General features: G+C 37.1%; 1 protein-coding gene across 1 annotated transcript in view; it reads right to left on the bottom strand.

The window, feature by feature from the left end:
• trappc10 (trafficking protein particle complex subunit 10) overlaps nt 1–15,969 on the bottom strand; it is a 33,782-nt gene that overhangs the window by 15,105 nt on the left and 2,708 nt on the right. Inside the window, 7 exon segments of the mRNA XM_084395108.1 lie at nt 626–740; nt 854–1,000; nt 1,086–1,333; nt 2,539–2,650; nt 3,219–3,414; nt 11,861–12,057; nt 14,432–14,567. Coding sequence (XP_084251234.1) covers nt 626–740; nt 854–1,000; nt 1,086–1,333; nt 2,539–2,650; nt 3,219–3,414; nt 11,861–12,057; nt 14,432–14,567 — 1,151 coding nt within the window.

Below are 15,969 nucleotides of genomic sequence, written 5' to 3'. Positions count from 1 at the left end.
GACAGGCAGCTAGCGGATAGTGAGTGTGTTCAGGGGACAGGCAGCTAGCGGATAGTGAGTGTGTTCAGGGGACAGGCAGCTAGCGGACAGTGAGGAGATGTTTGCTGGATATGACAAAAAATGTTTCGGCCTAAAAAGCGCATGACATCGCTTAGAGCACCTTTAAAATATTTCTTTCTAAAGCTACTTTTTATAATGTCTATTTGATGCTTTTCTCATTTAACACAATAATGACTTTAAATTATATTTTGGGGGTAATTTCTGAGGCAATTATTATCAAAAACATTTTTTATCATTATAGTTATTTTTTTTTAAATCATTTTATTTCATAATTATTTAAAAAAATATTTTTTATACTTTTATAAAAAGTAGTTATTCTGTTTCTAAAATATTTTTAGAAATTCTTTATTTTTATTATATATATATTTTTTTTAATACTTTTCGCATATTCATTTAAAATCTTAATTTCAAAATTTTATGTTTTCACACATCAGCATTGCACACAATTCAGTACAATTTAAAATTTTGGCATGTACATATTCCTAACCCTAACCTGTTACATCTGAGTAAACTGAAACCTCATACAACGAGGATAATGTGAAGTGTGTAATCTGAGGCTAATTACCCGTTTCCGGTCGCTCCGCCCCCAGTCCAGCCAGCAGGTCCACGGTTCTGTTCAGGTCCTCCGAGTTCGGGCCGTTCTCCGACACCAGCCCACACAGATCGCCCAGAGACTTCAGCTGCAACACATCAACACATGCTTGTATTAACATGAACTAACACACACCCTGAGTGCTCTAAATGACACTGGGTGATTATAAATGTTGCATTAGTAGGGATTGAGTCTCGGCACCTTCTCAGTGGCGTACGTCCACAAGCCCACGGTGTGTGAGGAGTTCGCCTCCAGCTGAGTCCGATCGCAACAGCCCTCGATCCTGTGCAGCACCTCCAGACAACTGAGGAACACCCAGCAGTCCAGAGCCCCGCTCACCACACACACCTGCAGACAACACACACACATATCAGCACACACACACATCATCAGCACACACACACACACACCTGCAGACAACACACACACACACCTCCAGCAGACGCAGCTCTTGCACACAGTTGTGCAGCAGTTCGAGTGCGCGGGTCGTGACCTCCCAGGGCCTCATGAGGAAGATGAGGAGTGTGCACTGGCGGGAGAACATGTAGCTGCGCAGGTCCAGCAGACTCGCCTCTCCTCTCTGGATCAGGTCCCGCTTCTCCATGTCGATGGGTCTGCGCAACAGAAGCCCGTTCCAGCTGCGCACCGGCTCACAGAAGGAGCCCAGCCAGTTCGCTCCGTCTGAACACACACAAAACACACAGTTCGCTCCGTCTGAACACACACAGTTCGCTCCGTCTGAACACACACAGTTCGCTCCGTCTGAACACACACACACACGACTGGAGTGAAACCTGTGCGAGGCACAATTGACCTGAATCCACCGATCACAAAATTAAAATGAAAACACTAAAACACTTTTTATTTTCTTGTTTCTTATCTTAATGTGAGTGATTCATTAGTGCACATTAATCCAAAGATAATAATCCTTTTTTTATACGTTTTTTGTTGTATTTTTTATCATTAGTTTTTTTTATAATTATAAATATTATTTTTTTCTTTTATCATTTTATTTCATAATTATTTAAAAAGTGATAATTTTTAAAAAATATTTATTGTATTTTTAAATATTTTATTCTATTTTGTATAATTATTTTTATAAGTTCTTTATTTGTATTATATTTTTTAGAAATGTAGATGTGTGTATGATATATACATATTTAAAAAGTTTACACATTTTCTTATTTTATTTCATATTTGTATTATATTTTTAGTTTATATAGTTTAGTTTATAAGAAATTTAAAATTATAAAAATGTACGATATTGTTTCATATTTATTGCAAAACGTATTTATAATATTTTTAAATATTTGATTCTATTTCCATAATTTTGTTTTTATTTATATCATATTATATTATATTTATAATTTTAGTTATAAGTTAAAATTATATATACAATTTAAACAAATTAATGAATTTAAAATGTAAAAATATATATTTTTATCATTTTATTTCATATTTATTTTAAAAAGTATTTATTATATTTAAAAATATATTATTCTATTTCTATAATTTTATTAAAAAATTTTTTTTTAATAAATACCATAAAAAAATATAAAGTATATAAATATTTTTTAAATGAAAATATACATTTAATAATCCATCATAAAACTTTCTCAGCCCTTTTTCTTTTCTGCTGTGATCAAAGATGTTTGGATCATGTGAAAAATAATAATGACCAATAAAATTACATTATAGCTTAACATTTCACAACATCCCTAAAATCCCAATCAAAGTCCCTCACTACATTAATTCCCATTGAATATTCTCACATTCAGTAGTTAAATGTGTATAAGTTTTATCATATTGCCTTTAAAACATGAAGGTCTGTTTTAAATATTAAATGAAGTCACTCGTGAAGACATTAATGCCCAGATGACCTTTACCTCCAGCGCCGAAGTTCAGCACATACTGTGTGAAGAGAGCGTCTAGTTCATCATACTGGACCAGAGCGTCTTCAAACTGTTGCAGCATCTCGAACACAAACGCCAGCTCCTCCTGAACACACACACACAGTTTCACACACTCCGCAGAAGTAGCAGTGCTTCGCCTTCTGAGAATATAGTTCCCAGTATGTATACGGTTAGAAGACGGCTGTGTCTCATGTGACCTTGTTATTCGTACACGCTAGTGACTATACAAATCACAACATGTAAATAGGAAAATGTTGGCGTTATTGTGTCACTTACTGGGAGCAGTATGCTAGCTGGAGCCATTTACCTCCAGTCTTTGTGCTAAGCTATGCTAGCGGTGGGTGCGTCAGACAGAGTTACGGCACAGAGATGAGAAGGGTGTGTATGGACTTATCTAACTCTGGGGGATACGGAGAATAAGCTAAAGTCCCAAAAAGTCGGCGTGTTCCTTTAAGAGCTGCACGGATCCAATATACCGATACACGTGTGCAACACTGAAAACAGCGAGTCGTCTCGCGCTTGAAAAGTCATATTGAAATGCTCACAAAGGAATTGATGAGAGGCATCGAATTTTTAATTTTATAACAAGTGTTGGATTCCAGAATCGGAATTGATTTTCGATTCCCAGCCCTATTCCTCAGCCAATCACACACCTGGACCATGAAGTAGTCGCAGAAGCTCCAGCCGGGCTCGGTGCGCTTCTCCCGCAGCGTCCTCATCTCGTCCTCGAAGCGGCCCAGGTTCCTGGTGAAGGACATGAGCAGGAGCGTGCGCAGTTTAGTGAGGAACGAACTCCACGACTCCTGAGAGCGAGACGACTCCTTCAGAGGGTCCGACAGAGCCACACACCTGACACACACACACACACACACACATTTACTCACAGAGCAGATCAATACACACAACACTGCCTGATAATCAGTCAGTAAGCGCTTCTTAACACACATATGATCACATGCTTACAGTACCATATTTAATTAAAGGCAGTTTACATGCTCTCATTGACTGGTTTTCATCTCTATATGGGCGGATCTGTTTTATAATTATATTTATATTTAATAAATATATAAATAATAATTTGTCTCGGAGATATATTTCTCTCAATGTCTCGGAGATATATTTTTTCTAATTCTTTTCCATTTTAGTGTTTTTTATTTATTTTATTATTTATTTAAAATTGTATTTGTGACTTTTTTATTTTCAATATTATATTTTAATAATTTTGTTTATATTGAAAAATAGTGTAATATAAATATATTTTATTTTTTATTTTAATAATAATTGTATTGATTGTTTTTAAACTAAAAATATATGATAAAATATAATAAAGCATAAAAATAGCTCAGTGTTTCTATGTAATTCTATCATTAGGGCCCGAGCACCGATGGTGTGAGGACCCTCTTGGAATTGCTCTGTTTATTATTATTATTAGGGCCCAAGCCCTGAAAGGGCGCAGAGCCCTATTGTTTTCGTTAGGATTATTATTATTATTATTATTATTATTATTATTATTGTTGTTCAAGGGTTCGGGGGCTTTTGGGGCCTTTAACGTGCTCAAAAACTCATGAAACTTTGCACACAGGTCAGAACCTGCGGCCATTAGGGCCGGGCTGAAGCTGGTACCCGGGCGTGGCAGGGGGGCTCAACAGCGCCCCCTGGAACGGAATCCGAACACTTGTCCATAAATCAAACACACTTGCATATAATAATATGAAACTCGGAACAGATATAGATCTCATCGGGCCGAACAACTTTCGTGCTCTAAGTTTTACGCCAGCCCAACAGGAAGTCGGCTATTATGGGTTGTTTGGAAACGCATGCTATGGAATTTAATGTACTCCTCCTAGGGAATTCATCCAATCGGCTCCAAACTCGGTCAGCATGAAGTCAAGACATTGAGGATGCTAAATTGCGGACGGATTTTTGATATCTCGAACGGTTTGGCCGTGGCGAGGAAACGAATTTATGGCGAATAATGGAAACAGGAAGTGTGTTATAACTTCTGCATACATTAACTGATCTTGATTAAACTTCAGCAGTGTGTTCGTTGTAAGAGGCCGATCACATGGATGTGACTATTGTGAGTCAAAGTTATAGCGCCACCAACTGGCAGCAGGAAGTGTGTCCCTTTCAAAATGCTTTGAAATCACCCTCTTATTTTTACCCGATTTGCTTCAAACTTTATGTGTATAATGTAAACACACGGCAGATGTAGACCTGTGAAAGGATTTTTGATATCTTTAATACTGTTGCCATGGCAACGCTTCAAACTTTAATATTCTTTTTTGATGCTTTTGAGACTCTTAACATACTTGAAATTGGATGAAACTCGACAGACACATCACATTTATTAGCCCGTAGACATGTGCAAAGTTTCAGAAACGGGCGTGGTGAGGGGCTCAGTAGCGCCACCTTTAGTCATAAGTGGGGGGGTTAGTTTTATCAACAGCAACAAAACTTGGTATGTGTATTGTTCTCATCAAGACGGACAACTTTCTAATTTACATGAACTTTCTCCAACCAACAGGAAGAGAGATATTTTGGTTTGAATGTGGATTTTCTGAAGAATTTTCTCTCCCTCTCTCTGTGTCTCTGTGTGTGTGAGGGGAGGGGGGGATTTGTTTATTGCTTTTATTGAGTTTTTCAAGGTTTCAGGGGCTTTTGGGGTCCTTAACGTGCTCAAAAACTCTTGAAACTTTGCACACAGGTCAGAACCTGCGGCCATCAGGGCCGGGCTGAAGCTGGTACCCGGGCGTGGCAGGGGGGGTCAACAGCGCCCCCTTGAATTGGGTCCGAAAACTTGGTCCATAGATCAAACACGCTTGCATGAATTAATATGAAACTCGGTACACATATAGATCTCATCGGGCCGAACAACCCTCCCCTGGTCAAGTTTTACGCCAGCCCAACAGGAAGCCGGCTATTATGGGTTGTTTGGAAAACGCTTGCTGTGGAATGCGAAGTACTCCTCCTAGAGAATTCATCCAATCCCCACCAAACTCGGTGTGCCTGAAGTCAAGACATTGAGGATTCTAAATTGCGGACGGATTTTTGATATCTCGAACGGTTTGGCCGTGGCGAGGAAACGAATTTATGGCGAGAAAAGAGAAACACGAAGTGGAATAACTTCTGCATACATTAACTGATCTTGATGAAACTTCATCAGTGTGTTCGTGGTAAGAGGCCGATCAGATGGATGTAACTATTGTGAGTCAAAGTTATAGCGCCACCAACTGGCAGCAGGAAGTGTGTCACTTTCAAAATGCTTTTGACAAAAGTGGGGGGGTTAGTTTTACCCACAGTTACAAAAATCAGTACGTACATTGGTCTCATCGAGCCGGACAACTTTCTAATATACAGTTATTAGCTTCGACCAATAGGAAGTCAGATATTTTGGTTTGAATGTGGATTTATTAGCAAATTCAGCCTCTGCTTTTTACCCACTCCTGCTAAGTGTTTTTTTTTTTTATTCACACCAAACTTTTTTAACACGATGAAAATACATTAAAGATGCTAAATTGTGAACGGATATTAAATATTTCAAACGGTTTTGACATGGCGAGGGATTAAAATAATGTCAAAAAAGGAATCAGAAAACATCTCATATCTTCTTAAAATTTAATTATACACCATTTATTTTTATATAAAATTATACAAATATCAGAACTAAACCGAAACAGAACTAGTTTTGGGTTTATTCAGTTTTTTTCAATTCAAGAATTATGTACAAGTTTAAAATCAGCCAGAATGCGCTATTTAGTAAAAAAAAAAAGTCATACATAGGGCTATACTGCCCTCTTGTGTTCAAAATCAGGTAGGCCCATTGTATATTGTATTTATATATAAATATAATAGCGATGTGACTGAGAATTTTTTCCCACTGGTTAATCGATGTGTGACACCGCGGCGGGGGCTTTTAAATCGCTAACTTAAAGGGATACTCCACTTTAAATTGAAAATTCTGTCATCAAATACTCACCCTCATGTTGTTTCAATCCTTTATTAATTTCTTTCTTCTGCTGAACAGAAAGGAAGATATTTAGAAGAATGTCAGTAACCAGACAGTTTCTGGTCTCATTGACTTCCATAGTATACATTTTTTTCCTACTATGGAAGTCAATGGGATCAGAAACTGTCTGGTTACTGACATTCTCCTAAATATCTTCCTTTCTGTTCAGCAGAAGAAAGAAATTCATAAAGGATTAAAACAACATGAGGGTGAGTATATGATGACAGAATTTTCATTTTAAAGTGGAGTATCCCTTTAAAAGCGAAAGTGAAATACGGACGTCCAGTAGGAATGAACTAAAAAACATTCACTCTGTTCTGCTCGTTCCTCGCTGTAGACGCGTTATTGCCCATGCAGCCGTGAGCATTTTAGTTTCATTTAAAAAATAGCGCCATTTCGGGGGTGGGATTGCTTGAATGTTTTTTTTACAAAAGCACAATGTTGTGTTTTATTGCGAGTGTACATAAATATAAGTAAACACAGTGCAGTTTAAATGATGTCCTGTATGAACAAACCGACGGAGTAGCCTATGTTTTTATGTTTCCACTGTTCGATCGCGCCCATGCCTCACACACACACACACACTGTGCATTTCAGCATTGCAATCTTGACATCGCAGCCGGTTCATTACAGCCGTAATAAAATATAATAATACATATAAATAGTCAACCTATTTGCAGCAAATGATAGTAGATTTTAGATCAATATATTTGTTTTCCTTACAATTTTAATTAACACTAACTTTATTCTCATCTGAGTTATAAATTATTTATTTCTGTATAAAATAATACTACCATTAAAAAATACATTTGATTGTCTTACATTTACATTTATTCATTTTAGCTGACGCTTTTATCCAAAGCGACTTACAATTGCTATATATGTCAGAGGTCGCACGCCTCTGGAGCAACTAGGGGTTAAGTGTCTTGCTCAGGGACACATTGGTGTCTCACAGTGGATTCGAACCCAGGTCTCTCACACCAAAGGCATGTGTCTTATCCATTGCGCCACACCACCCCTTTTTTAATCAATGGAGAATGTGTGACTTAAAAATAAACAGATTAGTGCTCGGTTTGAGGACAAGAAATGAAAACCAATGCAATATGATGAATGTCCAAAAACGTTCGCTCTTCTCTGCCCGTTCCTCGCCTCGCCATATATATATATATATATATATATATATATATATATATATATACATATACATATACATATATATATATATATATATATATTTATATATTTATATATTTATATATATATATATATATATATATATATTTATATATATATATATATATATATATATATATATATATATAAATAAATATAGCTGCGAGCAGCGATGGAGGGCCCAAGGCGGTGACACCGCCACCCCGGTGGCTTTAGTGTAACTAAAGGCACCAGGGTGGCGGTGCCACCGGCTTGGGCCCGTAATCGCTGCTCGCAGCTATATTTATTTATATATATATATATATATATATATATATTTATTATTATTATTATTATTCTTCTCCGCATTGAATTGCATTTTTGAGGGCCTAAACATGCTCGAAAACTCACGAAACTTTGCACACGCGTCAGAACTGGCGAAAATTTACATCTGATATAGGTTTCAGAATTGGACGGGGCAAAACGGCTCGATAGCGCCACCTATAAAAGTTCAACGGAGTGCGCCTCCCGCAACGTTCCACGTACGTGCACGAAATTCGGTACATACGTGTAATGACCTAATACCTACAAAAAAGTCTCTTGGAGCATAGCCCTAAACACAACAGGAAGTCAGCCATTTTGAACTTCCTCTCAGATTTTTGTGCAGTTTTTGCCATTTTCAGGCCTCGTACTTTAACGAACTCCTCCTACAGTTTTAATCTGATCATCTTCAAATTTGGTGAGTGTAATCTTAAGGCCTTTGCGACGTTAAATTGCGAAGATCTTGAGTTTTCGTCAAAGGGCGGGTCCACGGCGGCCTAACAAATTTCGATGTTTCGCCATGAAACAGGAAGTTGCTGTAACTCAGGCATGGAATGTCCAATCTGCCCCAAACTTCACACTTTTGATAAGCGTTCTGTCCTGAACACATGACCATGCTCATATTCAGTTACAGTCATAGCGCCACCTGCTGGCAACAGGAAGTGACATGTTTAACACTGTTATGGACTCCTAATAACATATAAAAAAGTGCCAGCAAGTGCTAAACATGCTAACAACATACTAGAAGCATGCTAAAACATGCTAGCAAACTCTTAGCTAAGTGCTAAAGCATGCTATTATTGCAATTAAATAAGAATTTACTGTAACTCAGGCATGGAATGTCCAATCTGCCCCAAACTTCACACTTTTGATAAGCGTTCTGTCCTGAACACATCTACATGAGAACATTCAGTTATAGTAATAGCGCCACCTACTGGTAACAGGAAGTGTCATGTTTAACACGTTGATGCCATTCTAGCAACATGTTAAAAATGCCATTGACTTCTAAACATGCTAGAAACATGTTAAAACATGCTAGCAATACTTAGCTAAGTGCTAAAGCATGCTAATTCAATGAAACAGGATGTTGTTGTTACTCAAGAAGGCAATGTCCAATCTGCGCCAAACTTCACACTTTTAATAAACGTTCTGTCCTGAACACTTGACCATGCTCATATTCAGTTACAGTCATAGTGCCACCTGCTGGCAACAGGAAGTGACATGTTAAACACTGGTGTGGACATAAAAACATAAAAAAAGTGCCAGCAAGTGCTAAACATGCTAACAACATACTAGAAAAATGCTAAAACATGTTAGCAAACACTTAGCTAAGTGCTAAAGCATGCTATTGCTGCAATTAAATAGGAATTTGCTGTAACACAGGCATGGAATGTCCAATCTGCCCCAAACTTCACACGTTTGATAAGAATCATGGCCTGAACACATGTCTATGCTCAAATTCAGTTATAGTAATAGCGCCACCTACTGGCAACAGGAAGTGACATGTTTAACACGTTGATGCCGTTCTAGCAACATGTTAAAAATGCCATTGAGTTCTAAACATGCTAGAAACATATTAAAACATGCTAGCAATACTTAGCTAAGTGCTAAAGCATGCTAATTCAATGAAACAGGACTTTGTTGTTACTCAAGAAGGCAATGTACAATCTACCCCAAACTTCACACGTTTGATAAGAGTTATCTCTTGAACACATGTCCATGCTCATATTTAGTTATAGTCATAGCGCCACCTGCTGGCAACAGGAAGTGACGTTTAACACTGTTCTTGACTCCTAATAACATATAAAAAAAATGCCAGTAGGTGCTAAACATCCTACCAACATACTAGAGACATGTTAAAACATACTAGCAAACACTTAGCTAAGTGCTAAAGAATGATATTACTGCAATTAAATATGAATTTGCTGTAACTCAGGCATGGAATGTCCAATCTGCCCCAAACTTCACACTTTTGATAAGCGTTCTGTCCTGAACACATGACCATGCTTATATTCAGTTACAGTCATAGCGCCACCTGCTGGCAACAGGAAGTGACATGTTTAACACTGTTATGGACTCCTAATAACATATAAAAAAGTGCCAGCAAGTGTTAAACATGCTAACAACATACTAGAAACATGCTAAAACATGCTAGCAAACTCTTAGCTAAGTGCTAAAGCATGCTATTATTGCAATTAAATAGGAATTTGCTGTAACTCAGGCATGGAATGTCCAATCTGCCCCAAACTTCACACTTTTGATAAGAGTCATGGCCTGAATACATCTACATGAGAATGTTCATTTTTAGTAATAGCGCCACCTACTGGCAACAGGAAGTGACATGTTTAACACGTTGATGCCGTTCTAGCAACATGTTAAAAATGCCATTGAGTTCTAAACATGCTACAAACATGTTAAAACATGCTAACAATGCTTAGCTAAGTGCTAAAGAATGCTAATTCAATGAAACATGACTTTTTTGTTACTCAAGAAGGCAATTTCCAATTTGCACCAAACTTCACACGTTTGATAAGAGTTCTGTCCTGAACACACATCCATGCTCATATTCAGCAATAGTCATAACGCCACCTATTGGCAACAGAAACTGACATGGTTAACACAGTAATGCGGTACTAACCACATAATTATTGTGTACTAAGCATGCTAGAAACAGACTAAACATGCTAGCAACACTTAGCTGAGTCATGAAGCATGCTATTATCACCATTATACAAAACATTTTGTTACTAACTTTGACATACTCTTACTATATATACCTCCTTAAATGTACATTTCCCAACCATGCTCTGTCTTCCTAAAGCCACCGAGTGTTGATGGCACGGGTGCGAGGGCCCTTTCATCGCTGCTTGCAGCTTTAATTTATATATATATTTTTAAAGTTTGTTAAATTGTTATTTTTATTTTATTTTTTATTTTGTTTAAATGTAAAAATATTTTAAATATAACATACATATAACAAAATGTAACATACATAAACATAAAATATAATAAAATAAAAATACACCTTTATTTAATAAATATATAAATAATCATTTGTGTCTGATATATATTTCTCTCAATGTCTCGGAGATATATTTTTTATAATTTTCTTCCATTTTAGTTTTTATTTTATTTGATTATTTCTTTAAAATTGTATTTGTGACATTTTTATTTTCAATATTATATTTTTATAATTTTGTTTATATTGAAAAATAGTGTTATATAAATATAATGAATAAAGTATATAAATATATAAAATATAATGTAATTTTTATTTTATTTTAATAATAATTTGATTGATTTTTCTTAAACTAAAATATATGATCAAATATAATAAAGCATAAAAAAATATATATTTTTTTTTTAAAGTTTGTTACATTATTTTTATTAATTTTTTTATTTTGTTAAAATATTTTAGATATAATAAATATATATAAAATATTTTTTATTTTTAATAATTTGATTTATATATATTTTTTAAACAACAAATATATAAAACATAATAAAGTATTAAAAAAACGAGTTTAGTTAATCAGGACGATCATTTTAAAACGCTGTGAACAACTAATGATTAATTAGTTTGACTGATTAATTGGATTATGTGCCTTAGTTTCCGTTCAAAACACCGTCTATAATAACCAGAATGCGAGTGAGATGTGTGTGTGTAGTTCATCAGACACTGAGCGAGTGAGATGTGTGTGTGTGTGTGTGAGCAGATCATCCTCATCAGCACTAACGGTGTCTCAGGTCTCAGTCCCAGCAGCTGCTGGCGGGACACTGGGATCAGGGCTATTTCAGGAGTCGGCTCTTCACCTGTCGCTCTGCTTGTTGCAGAAGTCGTTGCGGATCTTGTCCACGATGGAGGTGCGCGGGAGGATGTTGGTTTTGTTCTTCTTCTTGTTGTCACTCTCCACCACAACGATGAGCCAATCGACCGAGCCGTGGAGACGCAGGACACCCTGCCAGCGCTGCATGTCCTCCTTAACCGATGCCTTGTACACCTCGGTGTCCTGACACACACACACACACACACACACACACATCCCAGCATTATACATTATTTCTGAATGTAATAACGAAACAACTTGTACTCAAATCTAAGCAAATCTGTGTTTTTTCTCTCCAATTTTGACTCTGCATTACTTAGTTTCCAGAATATTAGAATTTCTGGATAAAGTGTGAATCAACATTTTGTTGTTTCAAATAGAGAAATCTTCTACGATTCTGAACAGACAACTTAACAAAATAGCATGTCATTTACTAGAGTTTCTGACAAAATGTTAATTGCTCCAGACTATTTAAAATGTTTCATTATTTTAAATAAATTACTTTAAAGAATCGGTTTGAGTGAATGATTCGATGACTCATTCCATAAAGAATTACTGGATTAATCAGCATTTTTGAGCAAATCTCTTGAGTGAATGATTCAATGACAAATATATTTATAACAGTCACTTGTCGCCACCTACTGGTGTAACGATGTAACTGATACAATCTTTATCTGAAGCGTCAGGTTACTTTCGAATGGTGATTTCCAGTATTTTGATCTCTAGCGTAGACATCAGTGTTTATATCTGAACTATAAACCTTTATCCCAGAACTCCACTGATCATTTCAACAAGAAAAATTAACTTTAAGTACCTGGGGCCTCATTTATAAAGCTTGCGTACGCACAAAACGCGGCTGAAAACATGCGTACGCCAGTTCCTGCGCAAAAGGTGGGATTTATAAAGAAAAACTTGACGGGAAAATTTGCGCACCTGCACGCAAACTCTGACCCATGCGTACGAACGTTTTGGAGATGGAGCACTTTGGCGACACCGATAGTGAGCTGGAGTTAAATATATTTTTGGTCACTTTTATACAGAAAATCTAAAGAAAATTAAACATATACAGAAAGATTATACAAATACAATTTCAATCACCAAGCCTGTCACTTGAAGCAAATATCCATTCCTTCTTAAATGTCCGCGGCAGCGAGCGTGTTGAGCCGTTTAGTGACACTGACGCAAATAACAGTTTAAATAAATAAAATACTTCTGATATAAACATTTATATTAAATATGCCATTCAAATTAATGGAGTTAAACACTTAAACATGAAATCATTACTGAAGTTACAACATTTTTTTAAATTCAATCATTAGAAATATTTGTTGTGGATGCGATTGTTTCTGAACACTTTTCCTGTGGCGTGCTTTAATGTTTAACCACAGAGATAATTGCTTATCATGATAATACCAGATTGTCTGAGAAAATAGTTTCGTGCAAATAATGCCCAAGGCCTATCTGTTTCCATTAAAAATATAAATCAATTAAAAATACAATTCGGCAAGTGGAAAAGATTGAGAAAAACTTTCTCTGAAATGTATTTTACACTATTTGATTTATGTAGGCTATTCAAAAACAAGGCAAGGATAGACAACTACTTGATTTGTATTAATGTAATGTTTCTTGTACCGTTTATATCATTTGCATATGATTATTCATCCACGTGATAAAGTTTAAGTTATCACGTGGATGAATAATCATATGCAAATGATATGTAGATGAGGATCTGCATAGTAAAACGAGGCGTTGTAAGCTCCATATATGGTTATTCCGGGTGGAGACGCATGTGCGCACAATCTTCCGCTGACTGGGATTTATAAAGTGAATTCTGCGCAGGTTCTGGCGTACGCACGGTTTTATAAGTCTGAATATTTTTTTGCGTACGCCATTTTTGGCTTTCGGACGCACGTACACTTTTAGTAAGGTTCCTACGCACAGTTTTATAAATGAGGCCCCAGGATGCTGCACTCAACGGTTACAGCTTTAAAGTCCCCCTGTGGTGTAAATCCAGCGTTTAATGTAGTTTATGTGTGTCTGTGGTGTTTTTAATCTGCTTTAAGACAAAGCATGTGTAAGTTCATAAGTCGACACCATTGCTGAGTATTTCCTCCTTAAAACTGCAGTGAACCAAAGACAGTCTCAAAAACACGCTTTGAAATCGCTGGTGTTTCTGACGTCACAAACTACCTTGTAACCAATCAGATCAACGTGTGATCGTCAACCAGTGGATCTCTGAGCTGAGTGAGTGAGTGGAGGCGGGGCTCATTTGCATATTCATAGAACCGCGCATACTAAATGAGGCAAGGGTGTCGAGTTACAGTCAAGATATTTTAAGACATTTTTTCAAGATTTTTTTTTTTAAATATGTCATTTTGGTGATCAAAGATGAGTTTTAAGGGATAAAATGATTGACTACAGGGGGACTTGTTTAGCAGCAGGAATGAGGCTGTCCGACTCTGATCGTACTCTGCTCATACTCTAGATAGAAGAGTGCATAGCGCACAGTATGTCATGTGGGACACAACTATGGTCTTGTTTCAGATCTGAGACTCACACAGCAGTCGGTCCAGTAGATGTGCAGGAAGGGGAACGTTAGCAGTGCTTTATTTCCCTCTTTAGGAAGAAGTTCCTCCTTAAACTGGACAAAATTAGCCTCCAGGTAGATCATCTTTGGTGCTCGTCCGTAAGACCTGAGACGAGAAACACACACACACACACAGGTTAAATCCAAAACACACACTTGTGCTGTTCTCAACTCCACCAGATCTGCAGATCTGAAAACAACTGATTATTGACATCAGCCGAACATTATTCTAATGTGCTTTTCCTCATGTTCATCATCTCTCTTCAGTGTGTGATGTTGGTGTTCGATCATGAAGAAGCTCCAGCTCTTCTCTATATCAGTGTCAGTGTTCCTGAACTCCTGAAACGCCTCCATTGTAGTCTTGAGTTTCTTCCGGGAACGAACACGTCACAATATTCCTCATTATAATAATTCAAACGCAGAATAAAGGGGCGGGGCCTGGTTGAGTTAGTTAGTAGTGTGTTAAACTGGCGGTTATGGAAAGGGGCGGGACATTTCCCAAACACACTTGAAGCGCTCGACCAATCACAACACACTGCTCCAGCCGACCAATCAGAGCACAGTGTGCTTTTCAGAAGGAGGGGCTTCATAGAGACAGGAAGTAAACAGAGCGTTACTGACAGACTGGGAAGAGAGGAGCCGCAACAATGGAGAATATGAGGAGAATAATCAACATTCAAGTTCTAGTAGAGCCTGAAAACTACATCAAGACGGTGCAAAAGGGCACAATAGGTCCCCTAGGGCTGGTTGATTATGATTTGACTTTTCTAACTTTAGTTAGTGTGTAATGTTGCTGTTTGAGCAGAAACAACATCTGCAAAGTTACAACGCTCAAAGTTCAGAGCAAAGGGAGATATTTGCTTTTAAAGAAATCGCTTTTTAAGGACTACAACAAACGGCTGGTAGAGACTACACCACATTCCTCCCGGGTTAGTGACATCACCAACCCTAGAATTTACATAAACCCCGCCCCCTGAACACGATTTATAGATTATCAAGACAGAATATGCTAATCAATGACTAGAAGATAACTACACATCAGCTTCATAAATTCATCAACTAACCATTCAGAAATGTCCTGTTGCTTCTACATGTTGTCACTTCTTCTTGAGTCTCTCCATCTTTATGACTCCAGTTTGAACATAAAAGGCTAAAAGATTTCGAAATTTTCAGTGTGTGTGTGTGAGTGCAAACTGTTGAAGCTCCGCCCCCTGTGCCAGGAGCAGCAGCTCATTTGCATTTAAAGGAACAGACACAAAATGATGCGTTTTTGCTCACCCTCAAAAATTAAAAATTTTAACATGCTATATAATAATATCTGTGGGGTATTTTGAGCTAAAACTTCACATACACACACACTTTTGGGACATGAAAGACTTATTTTACATCTTGTGAAGAGGGCATTATACCACCCCTTTAATCAATCCCTTCTAAATGCATTTCTTCTGAACACAACATGAAATCACTTGAGTCAAATGACAGATATAAAGACATATTGAGACAGTTCC

The sequence above is a fragment of the Rutilus rutilus genome (assembly GCF_951802725.1).
Source record: "Rutilus rutilus genome assembly, chromosome: 22".
Lineage (NCBI taxonomy): Eukaryota > Metazoa > Chordata > Actinopteri > Cypriniformes > Leuciscidae > Rutilus > Rutilus rutilus.
This window is presented reverse-complemented; position numbering and strand designations above follow the sequence as displayed.